This window comes from Triturus cristatus, chromosome 5_2 (genome assembly GCF_964204655.1).
Source record: "Triturus cristatus chromosome 5_2, aTriCri1.1, whole genome shotgun sequence".
Taxonomy (NCBI): Eukaryota; Metazoa; Chordata; class Amphibia; order Caudata; family Salamandridae; genus Triturus; species Triturus cristatus.
Genome location: NC_140588.1, coordinates 1,069,038,724 through 1,069,064,678, shown reverse-complemented (window position 1 = coordinate 1,069,064,678; position 25,955 = coordinate 1,069,038,724). Strand labels below are relative to the sequence as shown.

The window sequence follows — 25,955 nt, the reverse complement described above, 5'->3', positions numbered from 1 at the left end:
TGTAGCTCGAGTGTCATGCAGTGGTCACTTCAGTCAGGAAACGAGTATCTACGGTGTGTTCGGTAGAATGTGTTGCATAGCTGATAATCGAGTTCGGCGTGCAGCTAGTAAAAGAGGATAGCAGATATCTCAGAAGGGACAGGCAGCATTTAAGTGAGCAACAGAACTGCTCTGCAAAGAACAGACAGAACTGGCAGCACCTGAACATTTATGCTGAGAGAGAGGCAGAACTGACAGCACCTGGGTATTTATTATGTCTGCAGGGATACACAGGGGTGAGATTACCAGATTGGATATACTGGAATAAACACCGGGCAAAGGAAGGAACTGAATGGATTTTCCATGACAGACAGATGGGGCATTAGCATGTACCCCAGGTGAGATGGCAGATACAAGTACCACTTGAGCAGGTATCCCAAGAAAACTGACAGCAGGACGGACCTTATTGTACCCCCCCCCCTCCCTCCCCCCGGAGGGACAACTGGCACAGGTATCTCCTGAGAGGGTATCCCAAGAGGAGCAGACAGGACTGCCAGCACTAGAGAAGGTGCACTTCAGTGTATGCTTTTAAGTCTCCCCTGTCTAGAGGGGTAATGGAGTGAAATCACAGTTCATCTTCATCTCTCGGAGATCTATGAAACATTACAGAAATGGGACTGTACAAATGATCTTTCCAGCAAGACAATGGACCAGAGAGACAGACATGACTGACACTACTGTAGCAGGTTTCCAAGGACCGCATTATAGGGGATAACCACTGAAGCGCTCAGTCAAGACTGAGAACCTTCTGGCTCAGCCATTCCAATGCAGCCTTGTCATCTGTGTGGGAAGTGCACTTCCCTGTCCACTAGGCGGTTAAATCCACACTGAGTGCTTAGCAGGGGTAGGGGGAATCTTCAGAGGAAAATGTTGTGCTTGTTGCTCAGTCAGGCAGCATATTTCAGGAGGGTGTGGTCAATGCGAGGATGGGTGACCTCACAGCCTAGACCTTGCTCGTGTTTTCATCTGGAGGGGTGCTCCGCGACTTGCAAGGAGTGCTCGGCAGGAAGGGCACCAGAGACAATCAGACTATGGAGTTCTGCATTAGACAAGAGATGTCAAACATGGGCTTCTTCTTCACATGTCTAGTCAACACCATGTGTTAGCAAAGAGATTCATGGTCTAGCCTTATAAACCGCCCTTTCCAAGAAGGTGGTCAGACCTGAGGTTTCTGCCTGGGGTTCTCCATCCAAGATAAAGTTGAGTGTTTTCCTGTCATGTTAGTTCCTGTTTGAATCATATATGAAGTAGGCATTAAGGAGAGAATGATGTGTCACAAGACATTCATTGTCCTATACATTGTCACATTCATCACCCACTTGCTACTATCCATGTCCCTGGTTTTGACTCCTTTTAGCTCGAATTCTTTTCGGTTCCTCTACAGGATGGAATTGCACAGCTCTTTCCTCTTTTGTGATGCCAGGCAGAGTTTGGTGCCTTTCTTATCTACTTCTGCATAAATCATCTTAAATGAAGAGCCACAGGCTGTTTCTGCCTTTCTGGCTTTTTTTCCTAGCTAGGGATCCTTTAAGGAGACATTTGACACCTTTCACATGTATATCAAGAGCAGGGTGGAACAGTGGTCACCGGTAGGAGACACCTTATCCTCGCGCAATGAAGAAGGAAACTTGACAGACCTTAAAAGGGTCAGGCCATTGAAACACAGGACCTGAGCTTCGAATAACCGATTTCTGCCATACACAGCCTTCCCAACCTCGGAGAAACAGGTGGAGGGTGTAAGGGCCGGGGGCATGGAAGGCATAGTACAATAACTGTGCCTACTTCGCTGAGCATTATCCTCCATGGACCTTTAAAGCTGTAGTAAACCGCACTGGAATCTCAATGACACTCCAGTGAGCAGGCAAGTACAATGTTGTGAGACCATTGTTAAATTCGAAATTAGACACAAAAACTAAATGTATCTTCCCAGGCTAATACTTTCTTTCGGTGAAGTGACCCACTTTGTAAGAAAGAGAATTATACAGGATGTATTATTTGGAGGTAGGAGGGAATAGTCGAGACAAATATTCTAGAAATGAAGTTCCTCGTGGTAGTTTGGGAAGGATTTAAAAAAAAATATTTGAAGACCACTCTCCAATAAAGGTAGCTGTTGTATCAATTCAATTCAGTCCAAGTTTATTAATGTTTAGACACGTCTTCAAAACCTGAGTACATAAATATAGTTTAAATTTGTGTATAAAAAATTGACCCCGTCCACCCCCCCCAAATCCTTCAAGTACAGACTTGATATACTGATCATACACCAGTACTAACAGACACTCGAGTGCACAATATCACTACTTAGCCATTCTTCCTTAGCCCTCTGGGACTCATCAATAGCCAGCTAAATAGTCTCAGATCAGAGATCCTTACATTACTAACCCAAACTTATTTTTAAGCTCTCATATCAAGATGGCTGGCAATTAGAAAAGACCTGAAGTAATAATTTATGTGAAACAATGAATGAATATGAAACAATGTTTTAGCTGTTCTTTAAAAAACAATCAACTTAAAGTACATTACCTACTGACCTGTGTTTGATATTTCCACCTCTGCGCAAATGGCATCTGAAAAAATTGACCAAAAAAGCATATACTGTGACACATTAAAAACAGATTTTTAAAAAATCATTACTAGGTTTTATAGAAACTAATAAAAAAGCTTCCATTCTTGTGTGCTGTGTAGAAATTCACTTACAAATACTAAACACAAATCATCACAATAATAAAAATACTGCAATGTCTCAAAGTGCCTCGACTTTTAACCTGTCCTAGTCACGATACGAAAAGCCAAGAAAATTACAGGTATGCGCCCACTGAAATAAACGTAGAATACTTAAGAAATGTCTAAACAGTTGTATAACTTGATGTTCACTCTGCATAAAATGTTCAATATTAACCAGATAGTTGATTTTAGATATAGATGGTATTTCTTAACAGTGGGATATTACTCCTTCTAATGTGTTTACATTTCAGAATTACAACCATTATCACAACACCTTTCTGAGTTTTGTAAACCACGCCTCTCTGTTTCACGATAGCCATTGGTCACAAACGATTACCACTCCTATTTACGGCTAATGTGTTTGCACCTCAGGTGCTGCGTAATTTATACTAACCTGCACCAGCTACTTCCAGCTTTGCTCTCTTTGTGTCTACTGAAAGTAAGACCAAACATAGGAGGTTAGAAAACACAGTGAACTGTTAAATAGGAAGAGGCACAAATACTGATGATGTATCCAAAGAGGGGTGCAATGCTGTTTGATGGAAAGATTAACTGCAGACCTAATGCAATAAATGGCTTTGTTTAACCAACATTATAAATCTGGAATAATCACTGTTCAAATTGCTTTTAAAAGACAAATAACTGAATTATTTTTTAGTTGTGAGATTATTGCACTAACCTTGGATTGATGCGTCTATTTCCATGGCGCGGGATTCTAAAAGAGTTAATCAATATAGCATGATATTGTGACCCAATATGACCTGGTTTGGTGATATTTACAACATGGGTTGGCACACACAGAACTATGTACTTCAAACTGAAAAATATTAATTTTGAAATGCCCTTCTGATTCCACAATTACAACCTGGAGATTAGAGGGATTTGTTGGGATTTATCATTCCTTCTGATCACCATGCACCGATAAAGCCAATAGTTTTGACGTTTGGTAGTGTGTGCACCTAGAGGCAGAACCTAGATGAAGGTATTCACCTACTTATCACACAAATATCCAGACTTATTAGCACGTAGACCAAGGTCAACATGTACCTAAATTCAAACAGATGCAAAGACATGTATGTTCAAACGTCCACAACACAAACATTCAAGCACCCAGACCAACAGGTAAATGAGTATACAGACACCAGTGTGCAATGACCAACATACAGTTAGAGGAGTGCTGTACAAACATAAAACACATAAAGGTGCTTATGGAAAGACAGGGATGTTGTCAATAGGAAGACAGAAATGGACAGATGAAGATAACATACCTATAAGCACCAGTGCACACAGATGGACAGGCACCAACACACACAGATAGATCTTCAAATAGCTATACAGGCACCAAAAAACACAGGACAACAGCCATGCAGGAACAAATACACACGGATGTATACAGGCTTCAAGTTCTGGTTGGCTTGGGAGCCTGAATTCTTTTTTCCGGGTCAGGGAGGACCTGGCCTGGCTGAACTGTTCCCATGGAGAAAGAGGGTAAAGGCTGATTTGCATATGGCTGGATTTGAACTGGAAATGCATGGGGAGCAAAAAGCGATAGATTTAGGCCCAGATCTCTGTACTGGGGTGAATGTCAGACATTGTTCAGCATTCTGTCCATCAATTGTTATTTTTGCATGAATTCTAAGATGGACATGTTTGGACTGGGTAATCACTTACTGTCTGTACCCCAATTTCAGAGAAGCACCATCTTCTGTGACATAAACTTTGTTGCCTTGACTTGAAGAATTTGTTAGACAGCACCTGTGGACAGGATACACTGTGCTAGGAGCAGGACTCTTGATATTCCTGCCCAAGGGTGGAAACACATTTATAGACATAATCTAGGAAATCTGCCTTTTCTGCATGGTCACCCTAATTTTTTCACCTTTTCTAGACCATATATTTTTTGCTGGCTTTCAAAGTCTGTGCATTTTATCCCTGCTAACCAATAGAAAAGTGTCTGTGCTCCCCCTTTAAGCATGGTTGAAATGACAATACTCCCAATTGGTATATTTAACTTGCCGATAAGTCCCTGATTTATGGTACAAAATGTACGTGGACCTGGCAGTTAAATGCCACTAGTGGACTGCAGTGTCTACCATGCCATCCTCTACAGCGGCAGCACAAACATGGCTTCAGACCTTCCACTGTAGTTTGACTGTAGCAGTGTAATAACTGCAAGTCAGCCTGTAAAAATAAACCCCTTTCACAGGTAAAAACCTCCCTTTTAAATATTAATAAGCCACTCCTCTTTAGGCCCTGCAGCCCAGAAGGCAGAGTGAATTGTATTTAGAAACAAGCCATGCCGAACATTAAAGTTAACATGTCTAAACTGTGACTAGAACCCAAAAGCTATTTTCACTGTGACAGGTCTAACTGTCCTATGTGGAATTTAATAATGTATCTCTGGAATGGGACCAGCTAGAAAAATAATTAAAACAACTATTTTAATATTTCCTAAAAATCTAAATCAATGATGAAGTTAGATTTGAAAGAAATATGAAGGAAAAGTAACTTTTAGAAAGTTACTTTTTCCCTGCCTCATTTTTCTGGAGGTTAATTTCCATTGGCTCTCTGGCTTCTCCCAGCCAATAATTAGCCCTGAATAGGCTTGAATAGGTGTGAAATGCCTCCCAGGAGCCAACGATAGGCTGACCTGAGTGGGCCGAGATGGAGCCTGTGAACGCTACAGAATAGGTAGGCTGGGGGCTGTATGCATCCTTTTTGGCCCTAGTGTCACATCCTGCTGGAAAGATCTTCTGGTTTCACATATAACACTTTTGGGGCAAAATTGAAAGGAGAGAGAACAGGATGCCAAGACGACTCTTGTGAATCTTCTGTTGCTGAAGAACTCTGCTTTGGCCCTACCAGACATCTGTATCTTGGTTCATTATAGCTACAGTGGGACTCTCAAATGGAGTTTAGGTTTAGTTGTGAGAGGACACTATTATTACCATAGTACACTCCCCCCACAACCCAGCCTTCAGAGCACAAGTTTAGTGTGGCCAAAGACTTTTGCCATCTTGAAAATGTTTTAAATGGGTAGGGTTGGTTTTACCTCATTGGTTAGGGCCCGTGCTACATTACAGTCAGCCTCAAATTGCGCATAGGTCCCGACCTACCAAGACCATTTACTATCGTTGATGATTTGTGCTTTTTGGCGCTATTTCTACTTTAAACTTCAACATTCATATCTCTTGTTCCCCTTACTGGATTTTTGTCATGTAGAAGTCATTTTATTAAATGTTACTTTATTTTTCTAATTTGGTTCGGGATTCTATTGTTTTGCATTTTGACTTCATTACTGTTTTGGTACTCCATACATGCGTTACACATTGCCCTAGGTAAAGCCAGTCTGCTCTGAGCCTTTGTTACCAGGGGGTTGAATCCAGGTTAATTTAGTAACTTTGAGAGTTCACCCCGACATGGGTTGTTATTATTCTTCGAGGTGAGTAGTCACCCACCCCATATAATAATCCAATTTCTTACACATGAAAATCAGCCAAGGCTGCTATAACCTGCACGCAGGCCACTGATCTGAATGACAGGAGTCAAGGTCCAGCAGACACTGCAATTTGCCTGGCAGATGGACTCAAGAGGAGACCATTGCAGGAGTCACCAAGATGTGCGGTCCAGCACAATCAAGACAAGAAGTTGGACAGAGGAATTATTATGAGATGTCTGACTAACCCAGTAGAACTGTCTCCAATTGGTAACTCTTGTCCGAATTATCCCTGCACATTTTCCCTACTGCACTAGTTATTATATCACATTTCCTATGGGCCAAACAGTGTACTTGACTGCTGTAGGAAGGTCACTTGACTGCCATTCCATAGTCCGCCTATGTTCTTGGTGTTCGGAGACAAACAGTGATACTTCCTTTCCAAGAACATGTGGGATACTAGGGGTTTCCACAAGCACCCATAACCCCTCGGAGCACTAAAGCATGAGGGGCTTTACTCGCTATATTTGGAAGCAATGTTCTACAGTCTACGGCTTTTGAGATCTCAGGTGATTCCAGTGTTCCCTTGCTCCCTGTGGATGCCACCTTATCCGCAGATGTGTCTGAAAATACCAGACGTTAGAAAATCTTGGGTTCATCCACTTTGTTTTCAAAATATATGTCTCAGTAAATCCAACAACTAGATGCCAACTGTTGCCGCTATCCAGTTTCTGCAGTGCACTTGGCACCTTGAACACAAACTTTAGTCACTTATGTGACACCCATGACTGGATGGTTTTGGGGTTTGTGGTTAAAGAAGACCACACGAAGGACGCAACCTGTTCAGCTTTTGTCAAGATCCATGTGGCATCTAAGATGAAAGTATGATAGTCAGAGAGGTACTTTTAAGTCCTCACTGGCCCATCAAAAAGTTGAACAGGGTTTTGCTTAGAGAAAGCCTACATTTTATACACCCCCTGCATCCCAAAAGACCTCCAAGCCCACATAGATAGAATAACATTGAGCCTGGAATACTGTGTTAAATGGTTATAGTGTCTTTAATTCTAAGCACTGTGAAAATGTTTTCGGGCTTATGTTGGGACCAGAAGGCCCAATTAGTGTTGGATTGGGACAGAAAATAGGCCTAGGCACCAAAATAAAGGAGACCACCATAAGTGAATTAAATAGCTAAAAAAGTTGCGCATGTTTGCAAATTCTGGCCGTTTTGAACTTTTGAAGATGCTGTGTAAGTGTTTTGCAAGGTATGGAACACAGTGTGGATTTGAGTTTGCTGTCAGCAATGTTTGTTTTGAGATCAGGAAAATCACCAGTAAAAACCGGCCTAGAAAAAACCCAAAGAATAACAGGCCACACGCTGACCTGTCAGACCCACCCTTAGGGCACTGCCTGATGTCCCAAGAGGCCAGTCCAACCCTAGGCCCAAGAAACTTCTTGTTTTCTTTGTAGACTATAATTAAATTGCCTTGCATTTCTTTCCTTTAAATAAAACCCTGCTCCTTTTTTAGAGTATAGCACCCTTTGAACATATTTCTTTATTGCATGTTTCGTTCTGAGTTACACTGTATCTTAGGGCCCGATTTAAAAGTTGGCGGAGAGAGAACTCTGTTGCAACCTCAACAGATTTCCCTCTGCCTACTCGATTTAAATGCGGGCAACCACAGGTTTGGCTAAAGTGGTGACTACTCAGTCACTGCTGTAGCCAAACTTCTCTGAAACCCAACAGAGTAAGGGCCATCGGAGAACTGGCTATAGGTATGTCCGCCCAATTAGGATGGATGTACAAAGAGTCATTTTATTACTATTTGTCACTGCCAGGCAAACCGTGGTGGTAAGGGACAGACAGTAACAAGCACAATTTGCTTTGCTATGGTATTGTCTTATATCTTTGTATTAATTAGTGTATGTTTGTGATATGTTGTGTTTTTATGTTTTTAGAATTGTATTTGTTAGCTGTGTAGTAGTTTAAAGCATAGTTTAGTAGGAGAGGGGCAGTGTTTAAGATTTTAAAAAAACATTAGTGGCTAAACGTAAAGCAATACAAAATGCACATTTCACAAAAGCCTACCTTTGATGCCTATTCGTTCGTTGTGATGCTAACTGCAGACAGTTCATCTGTCCCACGGTCGCACAGCGCTACCATAACCCTTAAATCAGTTTTTGAAACTGCAGATAATGTCTCATGTACTGGGAGGTCAGCCGTTTAAACCGTTTGCTTTCCTTTTTCAGTGCTGGCACTTGCAGTGTTCGCTTTCCGAGCTGTGTACCTGGTGGAGTTGACGTTACTGGCTGCTGCGGAGGTGAGGAGGATAAGTTACAGTGGATCAGATTGAAATAGTTCCTGATGCTTTGCCAGCCACAGTAACATAAGCTTCCAATGCACATGTTAAGCAATGCACAAGGCGTCTTGACTCGGACTCTGTTGAACAAGACGCATGCGAGGCTGGCATATTAAAAACATCCAGAGAAGTATTCCATTTTACACAGCGTAACTAACAAAAATAGGCGCGTGATCTCTGCACTCGACAACCCCTTCCACAAGAGTTATTTGCTGTGTAATCCCTTCCACAAGAGTTATTTGCTGTGTAATGTCACTTAGCACTATTCACGAGTTTGTTATAAAACTTACGGCGCGGCTTACTTAGCCCTCCGCCTCAGGAAGCCCATGAACAATGAACAGCGCAACTCTGGGAAGTTTGCTTTTGGATGGGGGAAGGGGAGGGAGGAGCTGGTAGGATTTCCAATGAGGAGCCAGCGTTTTCCGTAAACTGAGCTAGCAGCACACCCTCCTACATCACGCCAAACAAAGATGGCGCCGGCCTGTCCAAATAGGCCGTCCTAAAATTGGAAAAGGCGGTAACAAAAAAGCCCGATTTCCAACCACGCACCAGCGTTTAACATAAACCGTGATGCAAGCCAATAGAAAACAAGGGCGTGGCTAAAAGTCCCCTTCTGAAACTGTATCGATTCCAAAAAGCCCTCGAAGAGCGAGCAGCGCATGCGCACTGCAACGCCAGGCGAGACCTAAAAATAAAAAGAATGCCCCCTTGCAATGGGAGATGACTCCCATGGCGAGGGGAGCATTATCGTTTTATTTTCAAAAAGAAAATCCCGCTTCAGAATTTATTTTTTGAAAAGAAAAAAAGAAAAGAAGTTTGATGAAAGGCTAGTTCATGTTGACGGATTACTGCACCACACTGCAAAAAGCATTGACAGGAACTGCTGTGACAGTCATTTCTAAATTTGTCAGACGGTACCTTTGTCAAGAAGACATAGTAATCTACTCTGTTGACCTGGTGGTGAAAAGGGCCATCCGCTAGAATATAAATCAGGTCCTTAATTCCAAACCTACACCATCTTCTACCTTGCATCTTTACTCCTCATCAGAACTAGCACTGGAGAGTCTATTATGCAAAGGGAGTCTTGGATAACCAATTGCAAGCAACAGTAGCATTGAGCAGCAAGCTATAAAACGTATTACCAAACATACTGTTTCCAAGTTACACCCATCAGTAGACATACAGCAAACCATGAACACAGACCTCCAAACATACAAGCACCAAGTGACAAACCAAAAGACAAACAAGCACCCATACGCACAGAACAGCAAGCAGCCATGCAAATATGCCTGAAGACATCCTAGTACACTGCTAACAGAAAAAGAGACATGCAAGTACTCATGCAGTGAAGTATGCCCGTACAAGCACATACATAGTTTGGCAGATAAAGGGCAGGCAAAAGTACAGATGCTGAATTTACTCATAATTGGGCCAGGTGTACAGTCTTTAAATTAATTTGACCTTAAGCTCTTTCTCAGCGGAAATACAATCTAATGTGGAGAACATACTGCAGGGCCAATGCCCATTCAATATTAGCAATGTTTGAAATTATTACCAGCAGATATCAATACAGAGCACACTTAAAACCATACAAGAATAGCACTGAAATCAGACATTATCACTTCACTCATTCAACTGGACTAAAAAGTCTGGAATTCACAGACTGCACATATTTAAATCAGTGACCACAACTAAAAACACGGTAGTTAGGATATATGGTGTGATCTGGCAACTGTAATGTTGCAGCCTCTATGCATTAACTTTTTTAGCTTCCATTTTCTTCAACATTCATTGAGGTTTACTTTCTTGAAACGTTCACGGACTTATTATTTCTTGATTTCAAAATAAATGAATGTTTCCTTTTGGCATTTTCCAACTGCATAGATGAAAAAGCAGATTTGATACACAAATTCTGTAACTCCGATACTCAAAACTTTTTTCATTAACCGTTGTTTACATTTTCAACTAGTCACGTAGTAGGATGCTGTGCTTATACACAAGGTTAGGGGTCCCGGGAGGGAACCCTAGGAGGGTAGGGAGATCCTCACTAAAGAGGATTGAAGGGATACGTCCTCCTTAACATATACTCAAAAAACAAAAGTATACCCTCTGGAACCAAAGTGGCTCCTTAAGAAGAGGTGAAGAAAAGGGGGAGTGATCAGTACGCCAGGTGACAGCGTGGGAAGGGAAAAAGACCCTTTTCTTTAAATAACCCTCACTCACTCTAGTAGTGACATGCTTCATCATCGGGTTCACCCCAACTCCTAAAGGTCGGGTGGGCTCGACTGTACTGATCACCCCCCTTACCTTCACCTTTTCCTAAGGAGCCACTCCGGTCCCAGAGGGGATACTTTTGTTTTTTGAGTAAGATACTGTGCAACAAGTGTTTAAATTGAAAAACAGGCAGGGAAAATGTTCTTTAACAAATTGTGAGTTGGTAGAAACCAAAATAATACACGTCATCGTCTCTGCAAAATAATGGAGATTCACTCCAGTCTACTTTAAAATTAGTAACGCACTTTTTTCCATTAAACAATCACCTGAGGGATGCACTAAGTGATGAAAGAGGGACTCAAACAGATGTTCAAGAAAAAATGGCTGTTAAACATTTAAAAAATATTTCTGAGGCGACAACACTGTAAGACAACTTTTAAACACAATAAAATATAGTGACCTCTCTGACACCATATTCTGATGTTTACCGTTTTTGTTAACCGTAAAAAAGTCGATGGAGGACTCGATTCCTGCACTGATATGGTGTTATTTTATTAACACTTTGGCTCCAGCACTACCTGTTGCGTCGCACAAGTCAAAACTTGGCTGCCAAAATCCTCATGTTATGTGCATTTGACACCTTCAGCCATTCTTAGCTTTTTAGACAAACATTTAACTCATAGGCCTACTAAGCCCAAAGTTACAAACTAAATGTCCCATAATGGTATTTTCTGAATCTGCAAAACCCAGGACTGGCTAAGGGTGCCGCAGATGACACCGCGCCATTTGGTAGCTATGTCAAATGTCATGCAATGTCACTGCCTTTGATGTTATAACATATGTGGTGCATAACCCTGCCAAGAACCACACATCAGGGGTTAGACTAACGCATTTTAGTGCTGGTGTCCGTATCACTGCACTAAAATGCAATAGTCACGCATTTACGGCACTGTGGGGATTATGATAGCTTTATTAAAAGAAGACCAGGCGTGCTTAGGGACTAATTGTGCAATGCCGCTCAGCCTGCTGCCCCAGGCAATTGTTATATTCTTAACCTGCCGTCCTTTGCTCACTCGTTGCTATGGTGACCGAGACCCTTCCTTAGTCTTGCAGGCTGATACAATTGTTTCCACGCTGCAAAAAGAAATCTGTTCTCTAGTTGCCCCTCCTACACACGCATAGACCTGGCGGCTAGCAGGCACCTTGTGAGAGAGTTGACTTTCAACACAAGCAACAGCAAGCGTTGGACCCAGGCTCACGTGGATCCGGTGCCTTCTGTTTGTTCTTTGTCCTCAGAGATACAGGGCAGAGTGTTGTGGCCCACAGGTTGCGCAGAAGAGCCCTGCCATTCAGAGCAGCGACCAACCGCGGTAGGCGGACATAATGGGAACTACAATTCCCATGGAGCAATGCGTGCGGACGCTCGTGACGTCAGCGCGCTGGACGCATAGTCAAAGAAAAGGGAACATCCGGCATCAGTCGGTGCCGGTTATTTTTGATTCCAGGTCGGAAGTGCGGACGGAGAACAGAGTTCTGGTAGGGGTGCTCAGCACCAAACCTGTAATTCTTCGGTGCCTTCTTACGCTCTTTGTTCGCTGATATCTCTGTCTTAACAAGGCGGGGTTTAGCCTTGTTATTCCGTGACTGATTGCGGTGGCCCCGTTGGATGCCGCGCTGAGGCGTGCGGGGTCGCAAGTTCCTAGGAACAGTGTTTGTTCTGTCCCTCTGTCGTAGCAAGGCGGAGTATAGCCTTGTTATTCCGTGCCTGATCTCGGTGGCCCCGTTGGATGCCGCGCTGAGGCGTGCGGGGTCGCAAACACCTAGGAACAGTGTTTGTTCAGTCACTACTCTCAGCAGCTCGAACCCGCCGCTTGACACTTAATAGGGCGGAGGGCTGTATCTACATTCCAAGCGCGATATACTCGGTGTGTTGTTGGCAAACCCATACATTGGAGTATGGACGCATCAGGGATCTTATGGTCTCATCACTGTATTTCGTAAACACTGCCTAAAAGTATTGTAACAGTGAGAAAAGGTTCATTCTGACAACCTTGTAGGGCGACCAGGAGAATTATCCTTATCACGTGCCCTGCTGCATTTTATGTGTTCGTTTGTACTCCCTACAGGGGTGGAAAGGTGACTGCTGGCATACGTCCTTCCCCCCCTGTAATGAGAAGAATCCAGAACTCATGGTAGGTCAGGTAGCGGAGGGATAATACGAGGTGTGATAGTAAGAGTGTACAACATCTGCTGATTAGTGTCTTATTTGTAGGGTTCCAGTGGCCTTGCGATCAGGTCCTTCCAGTCTCCTGTTTCCAGAGTGCATTCTTTCTTTTACAGGTATAAGGGGGAGTTAGGGAAGAACAGGGTGATAGAAAGCTAGGGATTGATTTAACCATTGCATATTGTTCTTTCTCTTTCAGATCTCCCTCCCTATCTGTCCCCTTCCTTTCCTTCCCTCGCCTGATCACCCTTCTGTGTCTGTTCTATATATATCAGACCAAGGGGTTATCGGGAGGTGGACCCCTTACAGCATCGTGCGACTCTGAGGACAATTGGACGGCGACAAAATAACCGGCCCACGAATAACCGTCCTCCCAGTCGCACGGTGGGATGGCCACCTTAGAGGATGTCATAGCTGCTTTGGCCTAGTTGCAGGCTGAGGTAGCTGCTTCTAGAACAGAAACAGCAACACTACAGGCGCAGATTGATCGCATGGAACGCAATCCCTTTGATGCAGGCTTACCACGCGCCACCCCAGCGGCCCCCGTAGTTGTGGAGATTCCCACGCCAGTTCCATTAGCTACCCCTGAAAAGGTACAGCGGGGAAGGTGGGAAGTTGCAAGTCTTTCTCACACAAGTAATGTTACATTTTACCTGTAGGGCTAGGGCGTTTAACACCAACCATTCAAAGGTCGCCTTTCTTCTCTCGTATTTATCTGGGGACGCAGCTCAATGGGCAGTCCCATTGGTGAGAAGGGACGATCAACTCCTCTATGATTGGAATGCCTTTCTGGTGGAATTCGAGAAAACATTCAACCGCCGAGCAGCCACGCTCTCGGCCGACAGAGATCTGCTAGAATTGCGACAAGGCAATAGGGATGTTATCTCCTATCTTAACGATTTCAGGAGATTGATCACGGAAACCGAGTGGCCAGAAGAGAAGCAAGCGGCCATTTTTCATCAAGGGTTAAGCGAAGACCTGAAGGATGTGTTGGCTCAGATCGACGCGCAACCGGTCACCTGTGACGCTCTCATCAGTCTGGTGTTAAGGCTGGATCATCGCATAAGCGTGAGAAAAGGGGATCACAGACGGAGGGAGAGACCGGTGCCTAGTGTGGAACCTACTAGGTCGGCAAACCACCAAGTTCCCTCAAAACCAGAGCCCATGGAAATCGGAGCTGTCCGTTCCCCGCTCACCTCCGAAGAACGAGAGTATAGGCGGAAGAGAGGCCTATGCTTGTATTGCGGACGGAAGGGACATTTCATAAGCGAATGCAGTCTGAGGCCCAAAGTTCCACGACTGGAACAGAAAGCGGCGGTTACCAGAACCACCCACACAGAGGTGGGAAACACTCCAGCTTAAAGGAGGAAGAAGGGAACCCTTTGAGCGCGATGTACATTCCTTCATTGGAAGACTTACAGACCAAGGAAAGAAACCATTTTTATGTGGAAGTACACATTTTGGTGCAAGACATGTGGTTGCCAGTCCGGGCGTTATTGGATTCTGGGGCCACTGGGTGTTTTATGGATCAGGATCAGGTGGTACGGCTAGGAATAACGTTACAAGAGAAAAGTACGCCTGAGATGGTGTTTGCGGTTGATGGTAAAATGTTGGATTCGGGACCAGTGAGATTCCATACTGGACCCTTATCGGTAAAACAGGGGAAGGAGCACCAGGAGTTGATTTCCTTTAATGTTATTCCAGCACCCCATTACGGATTAATACTAGGGTTGCCTTGGTTACGCCTCCACAATCCTCTCAAACTGGCTCGAAAAAACCCTGAGGTTTACATCCGACTACTGTTTAGCTAACTGCAACACTCCCCCAAAGAACCCTGCCACGTCGTTGGCAACCTGTTAACAGGTGGCTACCGCTGTAGAACAAGCTGTAGCATTACCCGAGGTCTATAGAGAATACGAGGATGTCTTTAACGAGGACAATGCAGAAGTCTTGCCTCCTCACAGGTCGTACGATTGTCAAATAGACCTGATACCTGGGGCGGTCATTCCCGCGGGACGGGTGTATGCCCTAACAGAGCCAGAACATAAATACCTCAGGGAGTATTTGGATAAATATTTGGGCCTGGGGTTTATAAGAGTCTCGAAATCTCCAGCTGCGTCACCTCTCTTTTTTATCCCTAAGGCCAATGGCGAACTTCGCGCATGCATGGACTTCAGGGCGTTAAACGCCATAACCGTGAAGAACAGGTATCCTCTACCACTAATTAATGTTCTGCTGGAGCAGCTAAAAGAGGCAGTGATTTACACGCGCTTAGACCTGAAAGGGGCATACCATTTAGTCCGAATGAGGAGAGGGGACGAATGGAAGACCGCGTTTAAAACCAGATTCGGGCTCCATGAGTATTTGGTTATGCCCTTCGGGCTGTGCAATGCCCCCGCGGCCTTTCAGTTCTTCCTAAACGATGTTCTTCGCGAATATCTTGACCACTTTGTCATGGTATACATAGATGACATCTTGATCTACTCACACGACACCAGGGAGCATACGCAACACGTAAAAACCATCCTTCAAACCCTACGAAAACACCACTTATTTTGCAAAATCAGTAAGTGTGAGTTTGGTGTGACATCTGTGGAATTTCTAGGGGTAAACCTCACGCCCTGGGGCCAGAAATGTCAGAAAGGAAGGTACTGGCAGTAAAAAAATGGCCTACCCCACACAACCTTAGAGATGTACAGTGTTTCTTGGGGTTTGCCAATTTCTATTGTCGTTTTATCAACCACTTCTCAGAATTGGCAACTCCTCTCACCCAGCTGTTGCGCAAGAAGTCGGTGTTTCAGTGGACTGCTGGTGCCCAAAAGGGTTTCGAAGAACTAAAAGAGGCGTTTTCTACGGCACCGGTGTTGGCTCATGCACACCCGGAATATCCATTCATCGTGGAGGCCGATGCTTCCGACACAGCGTTGGGAGCTGTGTTGTCCCAAAGACACGTCGAAACAGGGCAACTGCATCCGGTGGCATACATGTCACGAAAATTGAACCCCGCTGAGTGCAATTACAACATAGCTGAAAAAGAGCTGCTCGCCATCAAAGACGCCTTCAGTGAATGGAAGCATCATTTAATGGGTGCCAGACACGTGGTAACGGTCTATACTGACCACAGGAACTTACAGTTCATGACGGCAGCTAGACACCTTACACCCCGTCAACTGAGGTGGATTCTCTTTTTTGCGGGATACAACTTTCTGGTTACTTATAGGCCAGGAAAGGAAAACAAAAAAGCAGACGCTTTATCCAGGCAAGCATCCCAGAACACCCTCCCTAATTCCCCTAAAGGACCCATCATCAGCCCCGAACATGTGATAGGGGCGACGTGCACGGATCCGTTTTTGAGGAGTGTATCCCGGAACGTTAAGACAACCAGATGGACGGAATGGCTGAGAAGCAATCCTGACTGGAAATTGATACAAGACATACCGATACGGGGAAAGCAGATTCTCCTTCCCATTCGGGCCTTGCGTCTTCAAGCATTTAAATGGTGTCATATTCTAACTAGCGCAGGTCACAACGGCAGGGAGAAAACCCTTGACAGAATCCTGAGGCAATTCTGGTGGCCTTCGGTTCGGGAGGATGTGAGCACATGGGTAAAGGAGTGCAGAGTATGCAGTCAAATGAAGGCCTCACATTCCAAACAAGCAGGATTGTTACAGCCTCTACCCACTCCTAATCTCCCTTGGGAAAACATTTCGGTGGACTTCATCGTGGGAATGCCTTGCGACAAAGGATGTACCGTTATCACGGTCATAGTGGACTATTTGACAAAGATGGCACACTTCGTAGCCTGTGAGAAACTACCCATGTCAGGACAGTTGGCACATCTACTCTTAGCTAATGTGGTCCGCCTACACGGTCTACCTAGGAGGATTGTCTCAGACCGCGGGGGCCAGTTCACAGCAAACTTCTGGAAAACCTGGTGTTCGGCGTTAGGGATAGAGTCCAACATCTCCACTAGTTTTCACCCGCAAAACGATGGTCAGACCGAAAGGGTCAATCAAACCCTTAAGCAATACTTAAGGTGTTACTCCAGCGCTTCTAAGAACGATTGGGTGGACTTACTATGGTTGGCAGAGGTGGCGTATAATAGCGCGTCGCATGCTTCCACCAAGCTTACTCATTATTGCACTTATGGTTTCCATCCTGGGTTTTCGCCCTTCCTTAATCCGATACAAGCAACAAAGGTTCCGGAGGCGCAGAGCAGAATAGAGCGCATTCAAACAACCTTACAGGTGGCAAAAACCAATTTGCGAGAGGCTAAGCGCAGATACAAGGCTTTCGCAGACAAGCGTAGAAGGCCTGGACCAGTCTATAAAGTGGGAGATTACGTGTGGTTATCCACAAGAAACATTCGTTTTAAGCGCTATAGCGTATTCAACCCCAAGTACATAGGTCCCTATCGGGTGGTGAAATTGGTGAATCCGGTAGTGGTTAAGCTTTCTTTGCCCTCCTCCTTGCGAATACATCCGGCTTTTCACGTGTCCCTAGTGAAGCCAGCTCTGGGGGGACCGAATAAGACCCCTGATCCAGTCATAGTAAATAGCGAAGCAGAATACGAAGTAAGAGGGGTACTGGATTCTAAGATATATCGCTCCAGGTTGTGGTATTTGCTGGCCTGGAAGGGATACGGGGATGAAGAAAACTCTTGGGAACCTGCTACCAGTGTCCACGCCCCTACACTGGTAGCTCAGTTCCACAAGAAATATCCTAAGAAAGCTTGTCTATGTCAGTGCTCTTCGGGGGAGGGATGTACATTTACGGCACTGTGGGGATTATGATAGCTTTATTAAAAGAAGACCAGGCGTGCTTAGGGACTAATTGTGCAATGCCGCTCAGCCTGCTGCCCCAGGCAATTGTTATATTCTTAACCTGCCGTCCTTTGCTCACTCGTTGCTATGGTGACCGAGACCCTTCCTTAGTCTTGCAGGCTGATACAATTGTTTCCACGCTGCAAAAAGAAATCTGTTCTCTAGTTGCCCCTCCTACACACGCATAGACCTGGCGGCTAGCAGGCACCTTGTGAGAGAGTTGACTTTCAACACAAGCAACAGCAAGCGTTGGACCCAGGCTCACGTGGATCCGGTGCCTTCTGTTTGTTCTTTGTCCTCAGAGATACAGGGCAGAGTGTTGTGGCCCACAGGTTGCGCAGAAGAGCCCTGCCATTCAGAGCGGCGACCAACCGCGGTAGGCGGACATAATGGGAACTACAATTCCCATGGAGCAATGCGTGCGGACGCTTGTGACGTCAGCGCGCTGAACGCATAGTCGAAGAAAAGGGAACATCCGGCATCAGTCGGGTGCCGGTTATTTTTGATTCCAGGTCGGAAGTGCGGACGGAGAACAGCGTTCTGGTAGGGGTGCTCAGCACCAAACCTGTAATTCTTCGCTGCCTTCTTACGCTCTTTGTTCGCTGATATCTCGGTCTTAACAAGGCGGGGTTTAGCCTTGTTATTCCGTGACTGATTGCGGTGGCCCCGTTGGATGCCGCGCTGAGGCGTGCGGGGTCGCAAGTTCCTAGGAACAGTGTTTGTTCTGTCCCTCTGTCGTAGCAAGGCGGAGTATAGCCTTGTTATTCCGTGCCTGATCTCGGTGGCCCCGTTGGATGCCGCGCTGAGGCGTGCGGGGTCGCAAACACCTAGGAACAGGGTTTGTTCGGTCACTACTCTCAGCAGCTCGAACCCGCCTCTTGACACTTAATAGGGCGGAGGGCTGTATCTACATTCCAAGCGCGATATACTCGCGGTGTGTTGTTGGCAAACCCATACATTGGAGTATGGACGCATCAGGGATCTTATGGTCGCATCACTGTATTTCGTAAACACTGCCTAAAAGTATTGTAACAGTGAGAAAAGGTTCATTCTGAAAACCTTGTAGGGCGACCAGGAGAATTATCCTTATCACGTGCCCTGCTGCATTTTATGTGTTCGTTTGTACTCCCTACAGGGGTGGAAAGGTGACTGCTGGCATACGTCCTTCCCCCCTGTAATGAGAAGAATCCAGAACTCATGGTAGGTCAGGTAGCTGAGGGATAATACGAGGTGTGAAAGTAAGAGTGTACAACATCTGCTGATTAGTGTCTTGTTTGTAGGGTTCCAGTGGCCTTGCGATCAGGTCCTTCCAGTCTCCGGTTTCCAGAGTGCATTCTTTCTTTTACAGGTATAAGGGGGAGTTAGGGAAGAACAGGGTGATAGAAAGCTAGGGATTGATTTAACCATTGCATATTGTTCTTTCTCTTTCAGATCTCCCTCCCTGCTGTCCCCTTCCTTTCCTTCCCTCGCCTGATCACCCTTCTGTGTCTGTTCTATATATATCAGACCACGGGGTTATCGGGAGGTGGACCTCTTACAGCATCGTGCGACTCTGAGGACAATTGGACGGCGACACAGAGAACCATAATCTATCATGGCATCTTCTTTACCAGGATGATATTACAGGATGAGAGAATAATCCCTTTTTATTGTATTTACCTCAAACGCGTTGCAATGAAAACATTGTTTTATGATCACACAAGGGCCGGCTTTAGGGCAGTGCAACTGGTGCGGCCACACTGGGCGTTGAACTGTGGAGGGGGCGCTGACCTCGGGGGGGGGGGGGGCGGGACGAGGGGGCGCTGTGTTTAGCAATAACTTATGATTGGAGAGATGAGGGGCACTTTTGCCCAGTGGTAGTGAGAGAATCCGAGGATTCGGCCATGGGATGCCAAAAATGAATATCGCACAGGGCGCCACCAGCGCTAAACCCGGCCCTGCACACAAGGCATTTTTCCTTGTTAATATGTGTTTGTTAAGATAGCTTAATACCCAGAGCTGCCAGCTTTGGAACTGGGGAACCCGGTTTGAGGCACAGTGTCCACTTAATATCTTGCGATTCTGGGCAAATGACTTAATCTCCCCTGGAAAGCCTAAAAATGAATCCAACCTTGTGTTCAGTAATCTGGTGCTCATGTTTAGTGCGCTATTGCCCTTGGGCCAAATTTGCACTATATAAAATGGAAAAAAGACAACATAAAATAGACAGCGGAAAGCACAATTTACTGTACCGCAAACAGTTTCTTGTGGGGTGCAACCAATCTGAATACATGTTCCATGTGTTGCAAGTGGCAGGTTGGTGGTTTACCATGGAATTTCTAAATATTAAAGGATAAGGCAATCATATCAATATACAGCTATATCTTTTTGATAGCCGTTTCTTTGTGCAACGTAGGGTTTGAGGTAAATTTGTAAACGCTTCTCTTCACACCACATGCCTGCCCACTGACCCCCTGTTTGCCAGTTATGTTAATGAGTCAAGTCCCTTCTCCCAGGCCGGACACATAACCTCTGTGGGGGGGGGGGGGGAAGAGAGCCCTCTCCGTTCTTCGTGCTTGCACCTCTGTTGCAGGCGTTTTGAGAGGGAAGACATATGAAGCGGCTGGTGAATTCTACCAAAGAACCAGCTGAACGCAAGTATCCTTAGAAGAGGGCAAGAATCACACCTTGTGTGGAGACAGTGTCCTGTAGGAACAGCTTGAAGTTAGCTGAAGACATAAAGGAGTCCTTTTTATCTTCAGTTATGCAGATTGTTAATGCGCCGAGCCATTTACAGATGTGCACCACGCCCTGTCACCTTCCGCCTTTGATGAATCGTGTCCTACCAATGGTCCATGGACACTAATGCAAGGACAATGCCTCCACACACTTGTCTGGCAGTGGTGGACAGCCATAATTAGGATGAAGAGGGCCTCTCATTCCTGATTCCACAACACCTGTTGTTCCATCGCTAGCTAGCCCCATGTTGGTGAAAGCTGTCCCGTGCTGCCCACAGCCCACTATACACGGTTGCCTATTTCTTTCTCTTCACATGCACCTCAGAATAGATTGCTTAAAGGTTGTGCAGGTGACGTGCATTTCAGCATCGCACCGATTTCTGTACTTCCTACCTTTACAGTCCTTTTTGCATTTTTGTTTTCATACAGCGCTTTGAATTTTAAAGTTAGAATCCAGGAATTAAATACAGTTGGTTTTAAACAGCAATGTGCCTGGATTTTCTTATTGTAAATGGTGTGTGGCATTTTACATCTCCATGCAGCTGCAAGGGCGTAGCAGTGCTCTGCAGTACTATGATGTACTGCAGAGACCATAAGGCAATCAGTGAGCCTTGGCGCCGACTGCTCGAGCAGGCAACGCAGTCTAGGCTTCACAACAAAACAGAAACAAATCATTGTATAACTATTTCATAATGTTTTTGTTAGACCACACACCTTAAATAAAAGATAATAATCATGCAGGTTAAAGAAATGAATGGGGACTGCACTCTCACGTTATGAAACTTCAGTTGTTTAATGCAGTCACTGCAGATGTTTGGTGTGTAACCGGTGAGAACCAGAATTCAGTTCTTTCTTGTTGGCACAGAGGGGAATGGAGAGTTCTGTGTTAGAGGCTGCTGCAAAATGTGCAGGGACTTACTGTTTTCAAACTGTATATTTTTAGTAATAATCAAAGCAGGCTGTACCTAGTGCAAACCTTTTTTATAAGTAACCATTAGAAGCACACACTTCAGAATTCAGCTTGTAACACTCTCATCTCTAGGAAAGAAGCTGTAGATTGGTGACCATCCATTTGAGGCATGTTTTCACCAGTTTCAAGCAGCTTTGTCAAGTGACACACATCTGGCCCATTTTGTGCTTATTTTCTGGGGTTAGATTAACACATTTTAGTGCTGGTGTCCAAATCACTGCACTAAATGGTTTAGTCACGCATTTAAAAAGATACTGGTCTGATCTCTGCAGTAGGTGCATTACCTGCACTAGGCCGCTCTTCCACTTAGTTACACTGAAATCCAAAAGCACGGTTTTCTTGCAGATGCACAAAAGAGCTGCAGATCTGGGCCCATGTCTCAGAGAGTTGATTTGGTTTTTTTTGTTGTTTTTTTTTTTCAGAGTTTATATAGCGCTAACTCGACCCGAAGGTATTGGAGCGCTTTACAGGAGCACCATATTTACATTACACATTCAGGCACGGGGAGATTAAGTGATTTGCCCAGAATCACAGGATGTGGACGCGACCCCGAGGCTCGAACCCTGGTTTCCAGCACCAAAGTCGGCAGTCTAGCCGGCGGACCACATCCTCTCTCATGGTTGCCATGGTGATCGGCAGCCTGAGCCCAGCAAGTTGTTTACTTAACCTAAACTTTCTTTAGGTCTCGCTGGCGTTGCAGCGTGAAGCACTGCCGCCAACGAGAAACTATTGTTGCCGTGATGCCTCTCAAGAGAGACAGACTTGGGCACGAGCCGATTCTGGTCCGGGCACGAGCCGATTCTGGTCTGTGAACACGCTTCACAGTGTGCCCGGTCCAGAATCGGCTCGTGCCCAGGTCTGTCTCTCGGCAAAAATAGTCTCGTTGGCGGCAGGTCCCTTTCACCCTCCCAAAATATCATTTTCTGTTTCCCTTGCACTCACTTGCTGTTGGTCTGCCCTTCTCGGTGATGCTCTTCACCCCCTCCGCTGCTGCTTCCGCTGCCCCGGACCCTCCATGCTTCTTTCCTGCTACCTGCGGGTTCCCGGAAAGCGCGTGACTCCCCCTGGCCACGTGTGACTCTACAGTCCAATTGCAAGACCCCGGCAGCAGGCGTGGGCCAATCACTAGCCGCCTGTTACATGGGCAGCCAATCACAGACAGACTGGGTGAGTGTTGCGCGCACGCCGTGGCGAGTCTTTCGCTCATGGCATCTCTTGCACGCGCTGTTTTCTACAGGGCCGCGGAGTAGGGGTCCGGCTGCATGTCCTGTAACTGGCGCTTCAGCTTCATCCGGAGAACGAGAGGACCATCCCCCGCACGCCCAGCTAGATTCCTCACCGAGGCAGGTTATTTGTGCCTTTCTGCCCTCTGCTCCTCTCGTCTTTTGTGCCCTTCTGCGCCACTCGTTTTTGTGCCTTTCTACCCTCTGCTCCTCTCGTTTTTTCTGCCCTCTGTTCCACTCGTTTTTTTGTGCCCTTCTGCCCTCTGTGCCACTCATTTTTCCCTAGTGTTTTGTGCCTTTCTGCCCTCTGTTCCTCTCGTTTTTTTGGTGCCCCTCGTTTTTTTCCCTTTTGTGCCCCTTTTGCCCTCTGTCCCACTGGATACCCCGCCGCTGTGGACCCCTTCCAACACTACATATTCACCAAATGATTGTGTGTGTGTGGGTCGGTGTGTGGCTCTTTTGTGCCCTTCTACCCTCTGTGCCACTCGTTTTTGTGCCTTTCTGCCCTCTGTGCCACTCGTTTTTCCCTCTTTTTTGTTCCTTTCTGCCCTCTGCTCCTCTCGTTTTTGTGACCTTCTGCCCTCTGTGCCACTCGTTTTTGTGCCTTTCTGCCCTCTGTGCTACTCGTTTTTCCCTCTTTTTTTTGTGCCTTTCTGTCCTCTGTTCCACTCGTTTTCCCTCTTTTTTTTTTTTTTTGAAAAACCTTTATTGATATTTCAATCAATTACACGTATGGGCCTACAACCCCCGGGGCCGGCCGCTAAACAGTCAGAGTCACAGAAGGCAATTTTATCACAGTCAGCACCTCGGGGAGCAGAATCTCCACGCTAGCCTACTCTCAGTCTCTGAACAGCCCAATTAGGAGATCAGGATAATAAAGGTTTACATTTTATAATAGAGGAGGATGGAAGGATCAGGTGCCAAACAGTTTCCCAGCAGCGAAAAATGGCAGGCAGAATGATGAACGTAAACAGTAAACAGCAGTCTATCTAAGCAATGGCGCTGAAACAGGAAGTTCAGGATGTGGAGGAATATCAAGGCCATTTGCGCCTGCAACCCCCTGCCCTAAGACCCAGGAAACACCACGGAAATTATGGCACACAGGAAACAGCAGTGATTAACGCCAAAGGAGTTCCACCATGCCGATCCCAGAAAAAACAAAGAAGAATAAGAGAAGAAAAGGAGGCCATGGAAAAAAAGGGGGTTAAAGACTAAAGAATCCCCTCCCCCAACCCCCCACCCTGCACCTCTGCAGATGAGTACGGCCTTCCCCCCCAGCAGTGTGCCTGTCGCCCCGGAACCAGACCCGAAATATAGAAGAAACAGAGAAAAAGGAGTAAGAAAAGAGCCCCCACCAGACGGGGGGGTAGAGAGAGTATTAATAAACTGGAGGAGGGCCTGCAAAACATGCCCCCGGCTTCTCCCTCCCGCACCATATGTTTCCCCGCAAAGCATACAATAAACAACACAAAATCGACCCTGTCCAAGGAAAGTACGGAGCATTATGCACTTAGTACACTAACAATTATGCCGTGAGAGCCCGCAACCCCCGAGCCCGCCCGCCTATTAGATGACCACCTCTGAAGGATCAGCCTTATCCTTGGCCACTCTTTGCAAATCTACCCATGCATACCCATCGACCCAGTGCCATGTCCAATGTTACAAGGAAGAGGAGCGTCCAATAAAGATCAGGAAGCGACACACACAGGTAGGGTAGAAAGCTCTGAAGCTCGACACAGTCAGCTCTATGGAGGGTCGCCTTTCCCAGTGCTGCCCCAGGATTTACACTGCACACCAGGTCAAGGAAGGCGGAATCAGCCTGAGTCGCCGGAGGCCGCGCACGGGACAAGGCCGCCACCCCCCACTCAGGTCCAAAACCTCCGGAACAGACCAGACCCACAGCCCGCTGATCGCACGTTAGTATACCGTCCGGAGTGTCCAGTTGTGCACTATTCACAGGGGCGGCCACGACACTGTCCTCCCGTGTGCAGTGTAGGAAGTCCCAGCGTACCTGGGGACAGGCAGGCCGCATCTGTTCCGACGCTGTTGTCACTCCATCGAGCTTACTCCCCAACACCCAGGCGCCGTGAACCAAGGTGGAATGAAGGGCTCCGAGAGCTTCGAGAAGGTCACCGTACCCCAGTACAGCTCCCGGCGCTCGCTCCGCTACGCTCCTCAGAGTCGCACCCTCCCTATCCTGCTGCAACCCAGTGTACAGGATGGTGGACTCTGTCATACCAAAATGGCCGCTGGGTAGGTCAACCCAGATTGGGACCGGGACTCAGGCACAAGCGCCTCGGGTTCCATGGCACTGGAAACAGGGTTCCGGGGGCAGGCAAATAATGTGTCCGGTGTGTGGTCACGGGCCACAGTCATCCCCACCACGGACCAGCGCCCGCGAAAATCCAGGAGCAGCCCGCAAGAATCGGGGCGAGTTACGGGCGGCGTCCGGGCAGCTCACCGGCGAAGGCTGAGGCAATCACCGGAGAGTCTTGGAGTTGCCACCTCGGGCATGCACTCATTCCGCTACGCTTAGTGGTAGGAACGACCACTGCGAAATGTAGGCCGATATTCGCACCACTCCGGTAGTCCGACTCCACCCAGTCACCAAAGGCCGCTGTTGTTGAACTGCCGCCCGGCCATGGTGTCCACTCGAGGTCCCGGTTCCAGGGTTGCACAGGCCGCAAACTTCAGACGGACATTTCTCCAGCGGTACCGCTGCCAAAAACTTCGGGGTCACACGATCGGGTGCCACTCTCGTTCACCAACACGGGCAGATAGCGCAGGCTAAGGATCTCATGCAGGATATCTGTGCGGGGTGCGGAGGTTCGCGGAGCCGGGAGCCTACGCTGCCGTCCCGGTCGCCATCTTGGCTCCACCCCCTTCCCTCTTTTTTTAATTCCTTTCTGCCCACTGCCCCTCTCGTTTTTGTGCCCTTCTGCCCTCTGTTCCACTCTTTTTTTTGTGCCTTTCTGCCCTCTGCTCCTCTCGTCTTTTGTGCCCTTCTGCCCTCTGTGCCACTCGTTTTTGTGCCTTTCTGCCCTCTGTGCCACTCGTTTTCCACTTTTTTTGTGTGCCTTTCTGTCCTCTGTTCCACTCGTTTCCCTCTTTTTTTTGGGCCTTTCTGCCCTCTGCTCCTCTCGTTGTTTGTGCCCTCTGTTCCACTCGTTTTTTGTGTCCTTCTGCCCTCTGTGCCACTCGTTTTTCCTCGTTTTTTGTGCCTTTCTG

General features: G+C 46.5%; 1 protein-coding gene across 8 annotated transcripts in view; it reads right to left on the bottom strand.

Moving 5' to 3' along the window:
• Positions 1-25,955, bottom strand: part of LOC146829683 (uncharacterized) — a 114,601-nt gene that overhangs the window by 77,040 nt on the left and 11,606 nt on the right. Inside the window, exons 2-5 of one of the 8 annotated variants that reach the window (XM_085608372.1) lie at positions 8,286-8,509; positions 3,443-3,478; positions 3,158-3,196; positions 2,571-2,606 (exon numbers count right to left, since the gene is read on the bottom strand). In XM_085608372.1, coding sequence (XP_085464498.1) covers positions 2,571-2,606; positions 3,158-3,196; positions 3,443-3,467 — 100 coding nt within the window. In that variant the 5' untranslated portion in view covers positions 3,468-3,478; positions 8,286-8,509. Of the gene's footprint in view, positions 1-2,562; positions 2,607-3,157; positions 3,197-3,442; positions 3,479-8,285; positions 8,510-25,955 lie in introns of those variants that run through there. The other 7 variants (XM_085608367.1, XM_085608368.1, XM_085608370.1 and 4 more) reach the window with 7 other exon arrangements.